At 46.8% G+C, this 15232-nt stretch overlaps 5 protein-coding genes across 5 annotated transcripts; 2 read left to right on the top strand and 3 right to left on the bottom strand.

Annotated features, from left to right (window-relative positions):
* Positions 1-436: 436 nt before the first annotated feature.
* Positions 437-1646, top strand: PADG_06646 (uncharacterized protein; the record flags this gene model as incomplete). The annotated part of the gene is made up of 3 exons (XM_010763878.1): positions 437-478; positions 630-724; positions 800-1646. The coding sequence occupies 3 exons, from the start codon at positions 437-439 to the stop codon at positions 1644-1646; spliced, it is 984 nt and encodes a 327-aa protein (XP_010762180.1).
* Positions 1647-2488: 842 nt separating this feature from the next.
* Positions 2489-5507, bottom strand: PADG_06645 (uncharacterized protein; the record flags this gene model as incomplete). Its single annotated transcript, XM_010763738.1, has 5 exons — positions 2489-3214; positions 3286-3429; positions 3497-4016; positions 4077-5031; positions 5438-5507. 5 exons carry the CDS (start codon positions 5505-5507, stop codon positions 2489-2491), a joined length of 2415 nt encoding a protein of 804 aa, XP_010762040.1.
* Positions 5508-6832: 1325 nt separating this feature from the next.
* On the bottom strand, positions 6833-8428 carry PADG_06644 (uncharacterized protein; the record flags this gene model as incomplete). The annotated part of the gene is made up of 1 exon (XM_010763737.1): positions 6833-8428. One exon carries the CDS (start codon positions 8426-8428, stop codon positions 6833-6835), a length of 1596 nt encoding a protein of 531 aa, XP_010762039.1.
* Positions 8429-8464: 36 nt separating this feature from the next.
* PADG_12161 (uncharacterized protein) lies at positions 8465-9010 on the top strand (the record flags this gene model as incomplete). The annotated part of the gene is made up of 2 exons (XM_010763995.1): positions 8465-8495; positions 8751-9010. 2 exons carry the CDS (start codon positions 8465-8467, stop codon positions 9008-9010), a joined length of 291 nt encoding a protein of 96 aa, XP_010762297.1.
* A 1123-nt stretch (positions 9011-10133) lies between these two features.
* PADG_12160 (uncharacterized protein) lies at positions 10134-12056 on the bottom strand (the record flags this gene model as incomplete). Its single annotated transcript, XM_010763994.1, has 3 exons — positions 10134-11420; positions 11491-11657; positions 11726-12056. 3 exons carry the CDS (start codon positions 12054-12056, stop codon positions 10134-10136), a joined length of 1785 nt encoding a protein of 594 aa, XP_010762296.1.
* Between the last annotated feature and the right edge of the window lie 3176 nt (positions 12057-15232).

The following is a 15232-nucleotide window of genomic DNA, read 5'->3' as shown; positions in this document are numbered from 1 at the left end:
AAATTCTGCATTTCCGGCTCAGAATGTAGCCACAATTGCTTGTGTCGACTATTCAAAATGAAGAAAAAAGAAATAGCAGTTGGGAGATAATCTTCTCTTCTCGGTTTTGTGCCTTTTGGGAAAATCGGAATGTTGTAGAATTGCGCCAGTCGAAACCACAAACAGTAGTTAAGTATGTTTGCCAGACATGCAAACTTAGCATTGACATCATCATCGTCATCATCCTCATCTTCAAACAACGTCGAACTTGGGAGAACCGCAGCAAGAAAGCAGCGCCAGGAAAAATATATACATATATACACATAGATTCCAAGCCCCTTCTTGGATCGCACCGGTATAACCCACGGGATACCCAACAAGCAGCGGATTGACCGGGAAACCTCAATCACAGGGGAGAGATCACTACGAATTATTACAGAAACCCGCAGCTGCAAGCATGGCGGACGAAGGTGGCTGGAGTACTATCGAGTCGGATGAGGTTTGTCTCTTCCGCTCCCTTACTTTGGACTGGGATCTGCTTCAATTGCTGTTCCAGAATCTCCAGGATATATATATATACTTAGCTACTAATCTGAGCCACTATGCTTTTAAAAACATGACTGGGCGCACTGCTGAACTGCTGAACACAGGGTGTTTTCACCTCGTTGATAGAGAGCCTTGGGGTCAAGGACGTCCAATTCGAAGAGCTTATATCTCTCGACGCAGACACCATCCGGTCGTTAAGGTATAGTGCTCGCTCCTACCTATCAGACCCACCACAAAGAGGCAATCTGAACAATATACTAAATCCTCCCCACAGCCCCGTATACGGCGTAATCTTCCTCTTCAAATGGGTTAGCGGCCAATCCTGCAACTCGACTACGCCGCAAGATGGCACCTACGACCGTGGCGCAACCGATGACGGCCTCTTCTTTGCAGCTCAAACCATCCAGAACGCCTGTGGCACGCAGGCCGTCCTCTCCGTAATTCTCAACCAAGATTCCTCGTCCCAGTCCTCACAAATGGGTATCGATATCGGGCCCGAGCTCCGCGGTTTCAAGGACTTCACGACAGGTTTCCCACCAGACCTGCGCGGGGAGGCGCTTAGCAATTCCACACGGATTCGCAACTCGCACAATGCCTTTGCGCGCGCTTCGCCGTTCGTCGACGAGACGTCCCGTCCATCTATCTCCGAGGAGGATGCTGAGCTATACCATTTCATAGCATACACTCCATTTAAAGGTGTCTTGTATGAATTGGATGGATTGCAGCCCTTCCCCATTAGCCATGGGCCGTGTGAGGAAGGGTCGTTTCCAGAAAAGGTTATTGAGGTGTTGCAGAGGAGGATTGCCCGGTACCCGGAGGGGGAGACTCGGTTTAATCTGATGGCCGTAGTGAAGGATCTCAGGGTGCGGGCGCAAGAGATAGGGGATGTAGAGATGTTGGAGAGGCAGAAGAGGAAGAGGAGAGCGTGGGCAAGCGAAAATGCGTTGAGGAGGTGTAATTTTATCGGGTTTATTGGGGAGGTGGCTAAGGGTGTTGTCGGGATGAAGATTAAAGAAGGGGAGGAGGCCTACGAGAAGTGGGTTGAGGACGCAAAGAAAGAGACACAGCGGAGGTTGGAATTGAGGAGGGCGAGAGGGGTGAGTGGGGGGGATCTGGAGTAGCAACGGAGGAAATATTTACGAACAGCTAGGCGTGGTTAGTTAGCATGCTTTTATCCTTTGCCGGTTATGGTATAAATTCTCGTAATGTGGCCGTTTCTTTCGGGTTACTTTATTATGATTCCCCAGTTCCATCAATGAGAATTCCAGGCCACTTTTTCTGCGATGCGTCATCCTGCACCTAATTTCCGCAATCTATTTTCCTCCAATTGCATCTCATTCTTCTGCTAGCCGGGTCTGCAAATACAGAACTTCTGTACACATGCTCCGTATGTACCGTGCATACGATATAATAGCCCATCAAGCAAAACGCAGGTGGATCGACAAATCAATCAACGACGTACTCAGTCTCCAATGGTCAATTTAGCAAGCGCAATACCAAATACTCGTCCCAAACTCTGCAGAAATCCACGGTATCGTAGCAGAAAATTTTGAAGAAAAAAAAAAAAAACCCACCATGCAGATTAAACAGGGAAAATTCTAATAAAGAACGACCTTGGAGCAAAAAAGGCAACCCACTTCCTGCTATGAGTTTAAAGAAAGGTTAAGCTCTAAATATATTATGAAAACAGGAAACTCCAGAAACACCAGCAATGATGCAGGCAAAAGGGACCAAACACGAACGCAAATTAACAACGGAAACGATGGCGTATTTGAACGCCCAAGTGCAATTTTCGAAGCAAATGCAGGCGGTGGGTGTATGCACCGAATAGCCCACTCAATTTAATGATTTCACAAACCCGGCTAGGGTGATAGCCGTAATTCTGTTGAAACTGTCACTTCCCACACCAGCACTCGTAACCGTCCTCAAAACCCCAATTTGCATGGCTTCAAGGATGCATCCTTCAATACCCAATTACATGTCCCTTGATCCGCTCGGCCATGTCAGTAGGCAACTCGCTCTCTTTAATAAGACCTAGCGACAACATATCCGCCCAGAAGAAGAGAGCCCGATCCTGTGCGTAAGCTAGGTAATCAAATTCTCCCGTGTGTTCGTCGGCTATCTCACTGAGCTGGTCGCTTGCGTCGTTTGATTCTGCGGCGCTAGTTTCCTCCATTTCCGCCATTGCTTCGGGCGCCTGTTTCTCTGTCGTTGTTGAAGCAGCAGAGGCGGAAGCTGCTGCTGCTGCGAGAGCTTCTTCCATCCCAGTGACTTTGGCCTGGACAATCCCCCACGCCACCCACTGCGCAGAATTCGCCGCACGCCAGAGTAAGGTTTCGCGGAGGAGACGACGTATTTCTAGATCAAGAGCTTGATCGGCTCGATCGTTATCCTGTCGCGAAGATGGTTGGATGAGCGAATCCTGACTGTCAAGCATAAAGGGAGACAAGCGGGGGCTGTTGGAATGTGTAGCATAGACTGGAGTCCCCGCAGCGCTCGAAGAGGTTCTTGTATCCGGAACTGAGGTGGGTGCGGACTGGGTATCACGTCTTTCCGTCTGTTGTATGATGTGAGGTCGATGATTGAGATATGCTCTAACGAATCGTTCCTGTTCTTCAGGGGTGGGGTACCACTTCGTATTGCATGCCCATGGCCGGTCTGGATCGTGGTAGTTGTAGCACCATTCGGTCTAGTACAGTCAGTTAGCTGACGAAAAATTACTGCTGACAGTGAAATCTATCAATGGAGGAATCAACTTACAAAGTGGTTGCAGAACTCCAGACCGCGAGTATTGGCTGACGCATACTCAAAGTCGATGACTACGAGCTGCTTATGCTCATTCGGAGGAAGTAGAAGAGGAGATTCTCCGCTTGGCTCAAGGCGGAGAAGGTTGCCATATTGCGTCTAGTAAAGTATCAGAGTTTGCGACTCGTGAGAAACCGTTGGTAAGACATAGACAGACAGTACTTACGTCATTGTGAGCAAATATAAGCTGTTGGTTAATTGCAGCTGTTCCGCCATAGAAATTTACCAGCCATTTCCGATAAGCGTCAACTGCCTTCCGGAACTTTGGCCATGGCGAACCGCACACAAAGCCTTGTCGCCGCCAGCACTCTGTTTCAGACTTGGACTGATTATGCGAAGACATAATTTCGCGATCCAACCAAGATGCCACCTGTTTGCATCTCTCAACCCATTTATCCCAGTTCTTCCATATAGACGGACCCCCCTCTGTCTCTTCGGGCAGCAGTTCAATGCCATCATGCAGCTCCCGCATTCGTTTCGCAATTTGTTTAGAGGTCTCCGGGTTTCGAATGTCCTTCGGCGTGAGAGTTTTGGCATGAAAATACTGTTCGAAACGGCCATTGTTAAACGACCCCAGTACACGGGGTCCGATATTCCGTTTTGCCAGACGCCGCAGAATTTGGAGTTCATTCTTTCTGTCGATCAAATGTTCCACCTGCGGCCCGTAGATGCGCAATAAGAGTTGCCTGGTAAGGACTGTTAACTCATGTAATGGACCCCCGGACTACTGAATGGCATAAACTTACGGAGGAGGACGTTTAGGCGCAAGTGAAGAAGTACTAGGTGAGTTTTGCGGTGGAGTGACAACATATACGGCATTTGTTAGTGCTCCACTAAGGCGAACAACCTCAATATTACGAGAGTCTTCGATAGGGACTCGTCTCCAGCCCCTTAAGCCCAGCGTATGCGTCAGGCGTACGATTTCATATTTGAATCTTATCCAATGTTCTTTGTCCTTAGAAGTGGGTTTATTTAAGCCCTGGTTCCCGAAATCACTTTCCGCTTCACCTCCGCCGTATAAAAGAGTTTTGGAGTTGTCAAGGGCAACATCAGCATTGGGCACAGCCTGGTCAGCATCCGAGTAATCAGAATCGGATACAGAACCCCGCCTTAGGCTTCTTGTACCAGTTCGACGCCTGAGAGAGATTGACGATCTCTTCCGGCGGATTACAGTACTTGGAATACCTTCCTTCCCACTAACCGGAAATTGTGCTAAAATCTGCTCCAGCTTTTCCAAAGCCAACGTTCCATCAGAGCATTGGGAATCACTTCTCTGCCGAGTTGCCGCATGGGTAGCATCTCCAGAGGCCAGAGCCGGCACGGGGGTTTCTGTGGCACCAGTCTTCTTCGTCCTCCGCGCTGCAGACTTGGCTTTCTCTTGTTGCAACCAGTCACGGACTTGTGCGAGCAAAGTTAGTTGAGCATGGGAGCTTTCCTCAACATTGCGACCCTGCATTTCGGGGTCGCTCTCATCTTGAATGACTGATTCAAATTTGAAGCTCTGGATTTGAGTGCCTAGCGAGCCCAGTGAAGTCATAGAAGGGGGAGAAGAGTGGGGCGCTGGCCGTGCTGTTACTCTCCTTCCTGTGCTAGCACGATGTTGCTTGATTGGCCGACTCTCCACGCCAGCTCGACCAGGCAAGTCTCCAGTCGTTGGTTGACGTTGTGGGCTAGAGGCCTCTGCCCTTGGGCCCATATTTCCTGCCGTTTTCTGTTAGTAAATCTATGTTATAGAAGTATTGGTTTGATTTCGGGTAAAAGCACTCGCAACTGAAGAGATGCATATATGATGAAAGAGGATAGTTCAGAAATGTGTATATGACGCCAAAGTACTAAACCACGATATATTTAGTTCTCCTATTCTCTTGCAGAAGTCAGAGAGTCCAATTAAAGGGAACGCACATTCAGACTCACCAGGAATCGGGGCCAGCCTCAAGTCATCAAACTCAACAGGTTTCATTATACAGAAGGGGAGTACAAAAAAAAAAGTGCAACAATATAAGTCTACTCAAACAGATAAAGGGAAATAACCAACTCCTATACTCAAACTCCAAAATAAATCACCCCACCGCATAAAACACAGCAGCAAAATTAGAATCCAACTTACTAGAAACGCCATTCTGCGGTTCCACGGGTTCTTTGGAACCGACGGTGGTATTAACGACCACGTCCTCCATATTGGAGGGCATTATCACAACAAGCTGCTTTTCGACGGGTGTGATGGGTGAATCTCACTCTAGTGCATAGGGATGAAAAAGGTAGAAGAGCAGAAAAGAAAATAAAGGCATCAAATCTGCTTGGATTCTAAAGGGGGATGGCAACGTAGGATTCGTGTCTACTCCCCCACCCCCTTTTTTTTTCCCAGTTTCGTTTTAGGATTCCCCGTGTGTATGGATGAGCTCATTTGCCCATTTGCATGGAGAGATGGAGCGAACGAAGCTGTAATATCAGTGAGGGCATGTTGGGGAAGAGGCGGCGGTAACGTTATTGTTGGTCTCTATCGGAATCAAACAGGACGGAACTTCCGATGGCAATGATTGATGCGCCCATAGAGAGAACCGGATGACGTGACACGCGATGGCAGCTGTCGGAGAGCGAGATGAAAATGTAGAAAGAGCACAGGTCCAGTTATATACATATGTTCTATAATGCACGAGAGTGATACCTGAGCAGAGGCATCACCATCAACAAAAAGAAGAAGAAACAATATTTTTTTTTTGCCCCCGAGGTTCGAAGTTGTGCAGTCCCGGTCTAGCCAAACACAGAAGCGATCATCACCTGATGCTGACTCAGCCAGAGCGCAATCTTTAACCCTTTTTCATTAACAGATCAACTAACATCAACATTTTGTATTTGGAAAGGTTGAAAATGGATGAAAGACATAGCCAGTCCAATGTTGAATTAAAAAATAAATAAATTTAAATGATGTTGTATGCTAACTGGATTAGGGGGGAAACATGCTTTGCAAACCCCTGGTAATTAAGCTTTTACCTACATTTCCCGCCTCAACTTTTTTCAATCTTCGGATGCAAGCTAGCTCAACCTCAGCACGGGAGCATCCCAGGCAGGTCTGGCGTGCTCGCCCATGACCCGACCCACTCAGTCCTCCAAGAATCAACATCGGAGAATATGCTACGTCTTCACTGCTCCTCCTTTACGAGATACCCTGCAGCCAGCTCCCGCATCCATGGATCTTGTGCATCTACACGGGAGAGCTAAGCTTGCTCATTCACCCCGCAGCAGAATAAGGCTAGGGAACAAATGCAGATAGGTGAAAGCCTCTTATTAACAGTTATCAATTTCTTCCGATCAAACGCCAGATACTATTTAGCCAATTTAATGAAAGGAATTAACAAAGACCAAGCTTCATGCAAACAGACGGACGCAATAAAAGAATACAAGATGCAATATAAAACAACGGGGCCAGATAAAGAGAAAAACACAAAACAAGATACAGAAAGGATAACGCCCACTCCAGTCACAACGATGTTCCTCCTTTAGGCTATGGCACCATTATCAAACAATCCGCAGCATGCTCGATAGGCCATGTCCCAATCGAGCGCGGTAGATAATACCACCAACGCGGCAGACACCCTGCCGTATCAGACGGGTTCAGCGCTTTCACATACTCCCAGTGTTCCGGATAAACACCACCCCTTTGCCAGTTGACAAGACAAGTCACTCGCCACTCGCGGTGTGCGGCAATTTCGACCTCAGCACGGGTAGCATTTCCAGTTACCACTTGGTAGAGGTTCGGATTATTGCCACCAATAGGCATGCCAGCCTGAGGGACAGGGCTTATGATGATATTCCGGGGATGGAGGTTGCCATATGTCATAACCACGTTATGGTCTTCCCGAAGATGGTCTTTAAGTTGCGTACTCCATGCATTTCCTTGGGGAAAGTGACTAGTGACAAATTTATTGAAGTCCACCTCGTTGTAAAGAGGTTGCAATGCGAGATATGTGTACCCTCGCGAGTCCTTGCAGCGACGTGGAGAACCACCGCCAAGAGTGGCTTGGCGTCGTGAGAACGGACGAGGAGGCTCGACAGATCTAAGGGCCCTGAAAATTCCTTCTAGTTGATCCCTGATTGAGATCTTCTGCTCATGGTCAAGCCGGCTCCAGAGGTCACCTAGTGTATATCCAGTACAATAATTCGACATGAATAGGAAACCCCACTCCATGTTCATATCCACTGCCCTGAGACTACCATGGATTTTCGGCAGTGGAACTTGGGGAGCATTTGCCGCGATATATCGCAGCATCTCAATGTCATCGAGCATATCATACTGGCCAATTTTCACAACAAACATGTCGCTAAGGTTCACCAATATCGTTCGGTCCTCCACGCCAAAAAGTTTCCCCTCTGCAATCGCCGCATTTAATCCCTCGATAATGTCACTCAATGGGAGATTTCTTTGCCGTTGCTTCTCAGAGGTCAGGTACGTTCTAGCGAGTACCTTCAACTCCGGGCTCAAATATCCCATTTGCACAGCATTTGGGAGAATCCAGTGTTTGTCCAGATGCACATTATTCGGCAACTGTATTCTACGGCGATCAGGAAGGCCGAGCGCTCCAGAGGCCGAGAAGATGGTGGCCAGCCTCGCAACAGCAGAGTCTGCAATCATCCCCATGTCCATGGGACGGACTTGGGGATCTCTGAGCAGATCATTCAAAAGAACATGAATCATCTGGTGTATGCGGAACATTGTGAATTGTGGAATATCCCGTACCCTGTGGTCAGTGTTATTGTCTCCCTCTCGGTTTTCATCATTCTGGTTCGTTGCTATTAGTGGGTTGGGTATTACCGGCGGCGGCAGAGGTGCTATCCCTAGTGAAGTTGATTGTTGCGCAGCATTAGGTCCTAACTGTACATTCGATCGCGACTGTGGACGTGATCTCGGATGTGACGGGGATGCAATGGGTTGGGATACAGACTGAATTCCTGGCTCCAGCGCTGCAGGGTGTCGACGGGTTCGACGGGTCCGACGGGGCTGGGCAACAGGCTGAATTGTTAGCCCAGGAGGTCGACGGGGTTGACGGGATCGAGGGGGTTGTGGAGGTTCCCTATAGGGAATTGGCGGAGGAGGCGCCATTATTTCTACTATATAATTCGCTAGAATATAAACGCGATGGAACAGAGAGCTAAGAGCGTCATCCGCGGTTAACACAACGTCCCTCCTCCATCAAATCCCAAATCCCGCTGCACGGTTGATACATACCTAACAAAAGCATGAAATCCAATTAAACAACCCCCCCCCCCAACCCGAAATCTGGAACAACGAAACACGAAACCAAAATCTGAAAGAGAATGTCCTAGAACAATATCCAAATCCAAACAATATCTTCCCCCCCCCTCAAACCAGCCCAAACCAAAAAAAAAAAAAAAAAGACAAATAAAAATAAAAATAAAATAAGAGATCAAAATTCAAAAATTCAAAAAGTCAAAAACTTCAAATCCCAGCCAACACCCACCGCCCAAAAACCCCGATCACACAATAAACAAGCAGCAAAATAAACACCCACACACAAACGAGCGAAAAGCAACGGTACACCCCGTTCCCGTTCAAGTTTCGATGAAGGCGCAAGATCCGGCTCGGGTACAGCTGGCGGAGCCGAAGCTGAAGCAGCGGACACCAGCAGCGGCGAGGACGAAACTTGCCTTGACGGAGCTGTAGTTGGTTACTGGTATCGGTATCTGTACCGGCAGCGGCATGGACATCGACTGCGCCATACTCTACGTCCATTTGGGCACATTTGGGATGTCTTTTTTCTGTCCTTTTTCTGGCGTTGCGGGTGTGGTGGGTGGGATTGAGGGTGTGTTGTGGGGGGTTTGGGGGGTGGGGTTATGCTGGCAACGAGTGTCCTTTGGAGGGCTGGCGGCGGAAGTGAAAGGGGGATTGAAAGGGGGAAAAGGGGGAGGATGGTGGGGTTTTATATGTAGTGTGTTTGGGTTGTAGTGTTTGTGTATGTTGTGTGGGTTTGGGAAGGTACAGAACAATTGCATCCCGGGAGGAAGGAGACTTGTTCCAGGCGTGTATACGTGGAAGGAACGGAACAGACGATAACCAGATCCACAAGGGGAAAGAGCCAAGTAAAATAGTATAGGCATCCGACTTAGCATTAGATACTACTTAGCATTAGATACTACAGATTACGGATCATTCATTTGACTTTCTCCCTTCGTGCAAAGAAGGGTCAAAAAGTGAAGCAATCCCGTCAACTGGAAACGGTATCCATATCCATGTCATAATCCGTATCTCATCTCATGAAATTCTATAATATCAATCCAATTATTGTCTCAGTAGACACACAGAAAAGAGGGTCCTTCCAAGGTTCCTCTTTATTTATTTTTTTTTTCTCCCGGCCCGAACACCTATTTCAAATCCAATGCAATGACCAAATTTCTTATGCGCCGTAGGGTACAAGAAAGCCAAGTTAACAAGAAATAGAGAATCCCGAAGAAAAAAAGATGAACACCACACATGGAAAATAACTGGGAAAAGAAAAAAGATATATGAAAATGAAAAATGAAAAAAATGAAAAAATTAAGTAAAAAAGTGCTAAAACAAATATGAAAAAATCACTCGCCTTAACGACATATGATGATGGATGCACGAAATAGCTCAACATAAAGAATCAGAGGTCAAAAATAAAAGTTAAAAGTTAAAATAAAAATAAAAAGAGGGATTAATCAAAATCATGGCTTGAAATCCCAAAAAACGAACAAATGTAGAGCAGAGGAGAGTGCTCGATTAATTAATTCGTTGAGAAAATACAACAAATACATAATGATCCCCATCACGCCGCCGTAGCCCACCTAACCACCTCCAACGCAAGCATAACAAGCACAAGCGTCGACGGCAGAATCCACACAACATAGCCCTGAAACAACAACCGCGCCATCACCGGCATGTACACGTTATTCAGCTGGCATATCTGCGCCAGCTGCAGCGCGGACGGCGCACCCGTTAGCAGGAAACAGACGACGATGAAGATCGGGTCATCCAGGATGCTCACTGGGATGTATTTGGCGGCCAGCGCGAGGAGCGGGGACATGAAGAGGGTTGGCAGGAGCATGCGGGAGAGGAGCGAAGCGATGATCAGGTTTCGCTCTTCCTTGGGGTGCTGGGGTTCATCGGGAAAGGAATCCAGATCACAGTCCAGCTTTGATTGGGTGGGTAAGGTGTTCCGTGCCAGGTTGGCACCCAACACGACGAGGATGAGAGGCACAGCGACAGCGCCGCTCTGCTCTACGGCGCGGGTTACGGAGTTGCTGAGGAAGGTGCCGCGGGTGAATAAGAGGCGTTGGAGGGAGGGGATCGAGGCGACGAGAATGGCGAAGAGCATGGCCCAGAGCGGTGGGTTCATGAAGTGCCATGTGCCGATGAGGAAGCGGGTGAGGGCGTGGGAGAGGGTGCGGAGGAACTTTTGAAGGGGGAGAGGAAGGGAGTGAAACGCTCTCTGGGAGAGGGTTTTGGTGGTGTTATGGAGGTGGCAGAGGGCTGAGAGGAAGGGGGGGTTGAGTTTGTGGTGCCAGGGGTGCAATGGTTTGGGTTGAAGTTGGTGGAAGGCGGAGAGAGGCCGGCAGGGATCGGAATCGGAATTGAGTTGTTCGATTTCAACGTCTGAGTCGTCCATTGCGCCTGCTAGTTTTGAGAAGGAGTACTGTCGGCTGATGATAGGGGTTGCACCTCCAGACTCGAACTGCGTTACATCCCCCGAACTCGACGGTGCGCTGGACGTGGCTTGTCCATAATCATCATCAACGCCATCACCACCATCAACGTCAACAACGTCACTCGTGTCGATAAGCGTTTGATCCGGTTCATCTGTATATCGCTCCACCGTATTGACGCGCTCCTCCTCGTCCCGATAGTATGTCTCTGGTGGCGCTAAGAGGACGCGATAACCCCAGCTCCAGCGCAGCAGCTGTCCCAGTTGCTGGAAGATGAGAAGGTAAAGGATACCGCGTGCGGCGACCTCATTGTCGTTATCGTTGGGGATGCGGTCCCAATGAAGGCCTTGGATAGTTTGGGAGAGGGAGAGGACGAGGGAGATGGGAAGGGAGTTGGAATTGCCGAACACCTGTATAAAGAGTTAGTATCTCCTTTTGAATTATCAAGTATAAATTGATATTGGGCAGGCAGATGCATACCCCCATAGCAACGACGAAGTTTGACTGGCGCTTTTTAAAGCGGAAGACTCGGGAGACGATGACGGAGCAGAAGTACGAGATTAGGGTTTGGATGGCAAAAATGAAGGGGATGATGGCGAGGTCGGTAAGCTTGTCTGCGGTGAGTTGGGAGGCGAGTTTCGTGAAGACTGCCTTTACAATTAGCATGCATATATATAGATTGACGGATGGAAACCATGTGCAAGAGAACACATACCAAGACATGGGGTAAACAGAATAATATTGAGATTCGCAACAAATTTCTGGGCGTTAGCATCGAACATGCCCATGCGGGCGACGATGTATCCCGGCAGACTGACGCAGACCACCTCTAGGACAGCCTCGAAGACCAGTAAGGCCAAGTTTGGGAGAGGGGGTTGGGCGCCACGGGAGGTTGGAGATGACGGCAGGGCGGCAGCAGCAGCAGCAGCAGCAGCGACACCAGACGCAAAGGGGGAGGAGGTATTATTATTGAAAGAGAGGGTGGCGGCATAGCTGCTGAGCGGGGTATTGGCGTTCAGAAAGGATTTTGGGAGGGTAAAAGACATTATGCAGCTGGTCGGAGGGGGAGATCAGGGATGGAGGAGAGGTAAAGATGAGGTTGTAGAGAGAGTGAGTGAAATGTTGGGTGTTGTTGTCAGCAAGCAGAAGGAGCAAGGCAGACAGGCAACAGGGAAGGCTCAGGGAGAGCAGGCCAACCTAACACCACGTCAACCCGCTCAGGCCGAAGGACAGCGGGCGGGAGGCAGGGACAGGGCGGCTCTGTGTGTGTGTGTGTGTGTGTGTGTGTGTGTGTGTGTGTGTGTGTGTGTGTATCTGTAGGTGTGCAAGCCTGGATACGATGATAGCGATGGTTGAAGAGAAATAACAGACGAACGAACAGGCAAAAGAAAGAGAAAGAACGAAAAAGAAAAGGAAGAACGAGAGAAAATAAGTAAGGTTCACTCCAATATGAGTAATCGTAGTTGGGTGTGTTGCTCTGGCGAGCAGGTTTTTCTTGGTTTCCCGGGAGGGTGGTTCTTTTCAGGGCTGTTTCAAACTATGATGCAATTCCACGGGTAACTATTGTATACCAGATGGCAACACACGGCGACAAGTTGGGGGAGAAGAGAGGAGGGTGGGAGAGATCTCTCCGCCATTGACACGATCTGGATATTTATATCTGATATCAAGGGATTGGTTGACAGCCGGGACCGGGGGGGGGTTTGGGTGGGTTGAGCCAGAGCAACACGGGAGCGAATATTAGGCTGTGGTTGGCTGGAAGAACCCGGTTCGGGTGCAAGTATTTAAGGTTCCTCATATAACTACTTGAGTGGATAGATGCCTTGGGGCGGGTTCCTTGGCAGGAGGTAATGACCACTGTTCGGTTCCATCCGTGGGTTGGGTCGAAGTGTATATATATATATATATATATATATAATGTATAAGGGTGTTGGCCGTGAAGGTGTTATACGGGATATTAGTTGCAGATGCCCTGCTTCAGTCTTCGGGATATTCCACTTAATTACCATTTATTTTACAGCCGACAAAAAGCTTTGTAACTAGTTACCTCATACCTCGGGAGGAGACAGATATATCTGGGTATCCCAATCTTGCCTTCAGACACGGACGCGGACGCGGACACGGACCAGGCGGGAGAGAGCCAGGGGACAGGCCAAAGAAAGAAGATGCGTGTATCCATAAAAATAGATACGCACTTCCTTATTAATTGTTTGCGTCTGATTCAGTGCCAGCTGGCCGCCAAGTTTAGTTACTTGATCGGCAGCTAGACTGGTGACAGCGGCAGGGTTGGGGCTAAGACGATGCCCTTACTGTACGTCCTTAGATGATAGCCTTATTATTTAAAGTTCTCAGGACAGAGTGATTTCCCTTGGCCTGGATAGGGCGATCTGGGAAATCTCATGGATGAATATGTTAAACTCTCACCCGGAGGCATAATAACTCTTGTATCGGTGAGAGAATGTTCTGCACATAATCAGGGAAAACAACAACAAAAAGGAGTTGGCCATCTCTATAAAGCTGAATGAAGACAAATTGATTTTGATGAGAAAAAGAGAGAAAGATTTTTTTTTTTTTAATTGACTATCTCTCCCTGTCAGCAGCAGTTCATGCGTTGAGTTTTGGTGCTCTTCCTAAGCTTTTTGGTAGCGACTCAGCCAGCCGATAATAACATGGAATCAACGTACTTCATAAGAAGCGAAAGGAAGAGAGAGCATGTTGCATTTTGATTTATTTAAATTTAAATTTTGATTTGCAATATTGAAAGACGAGATGAGTTTCTTTTTACCAGACTTTATTGTTGACAGTGATGAACTGGCACAGTGGAATCAACATTTGTTTTCTCTCAACATCTTTGCCTGACGAGATAAGCTAAAAGCATCCCAGAGAGAGATCAAGTCACAACTGCAAACTAGGCCATGTTCAGTAGATAGTTACCTAGTTAATGCTTCCTTTTTTTTTAGTGATGAAAATTGTCTGGCATGAACAGAAGTGTAGAAATAGGCAAGGCATCTCTAAATTGTAACTAAAATCTTCAACTAGCCGTAGTGGCCTACAACTTTAACGTCACTGTTATTTCGCTGCCTTAAAAACCTTCTTTTAATAAAACTCTTTTTTTCCAAATATTGTACTGTAAGGTTCTTCCAGTACTGCTCAACTTCAGGGATGAATATCGTATCCATGGACGGGAGCCGCCCTCGTGGAAAATTCCAGCAAACTTCAACATTCTGGCAATTTCTACTTCGATAAATAGTAACTACCAGATGTCTATTCGTAATCCTGCATGCCGCGTTGGCGATCACTTATGGAGCCCTTTCTCGCTCTCTCTCTTCTTTTTCTTCGAACTGACAGGATTCTGACATCACCCGTTTCACTTGGCAAACTGACATCATAACTTAGATTATTTTATAACTCCTTGTTAACTATATTCATAAACTTTAGCTATTTAAGATATAATATACCTTAATATTTCATTATTATATTATTATTCTAATTATTCTTATTGGATAGATTTGTTCCTTAGTTAGGTAATTATTATACTATTAGATATGTTAAATTCTGGATTTATATATTAATGTAATTAGTCGCAAATTATGCTTTCAACAAAATATAAATAATAGTAATAGCATGGTTATTTATATTGAATAGCTAAAATAAAATATTTAGGCAAAGGATATAAATAACTTAAAATTAAATTCCTAGAAATCTTATTAAATCTTCTTACTCTTCTAATAATTCATTAATTCACTAATTCATTAATTTATTAATAATGTATATCTTGTTATTTAGTAAATATAACATAACTAACTAGTTAACTATCACTTCTTAATTAGTTTAATAAGTAAATGATAATTTCTTGTTCACTTACCTGGCTTTGCTAACTAATTGGTCGGTAGTTACTCGGATAAAAAAAAAAATTCCCGCTGTCAATCTTCTTGGGCTTGCGCGTTGGAAGTATGTCAGGGAGCTGTATAGAGAATTTGTTCAAGGCTTGTTTGCAGTCGCGCTCAAATATTGACAGTTGGTTCACAACGGTTTTTATTGCCATTGAGGCGCGGAGTGGAGGTTGCCAAAACAAACAAAAAAACTTGTTTGTAAGTATCCACATATTATTCCCACCTCTTAGGAAGAGATCAAGACATGGATATACTAACCGAACCTCCGCAGAAAGGTCGTATCGATTGATCTCATATATTGCAGGTGCTATCTCTCTATCCGTTGCGGA

The sequence above is a fragment of the Paracoccidioides brasiliensis genome (assembly GCF_000150735.1).
Source record: "Paracoccidioides brasiliensis Pb18 unplaced genomic scaffold supercont2.9, whole genome shotgun sequence".
Classification (NCBI taxonomy): Eukaryota; Fungi; Ascomycota; class Eurotiomycetes; order Onygenales; family Ajellomycetaceae; genus Paracoccidioides; species Paracoccidioides brasiliensis.
This window is presented reverse-complemented; position numbering and strand designations above follow the sequence as displayed.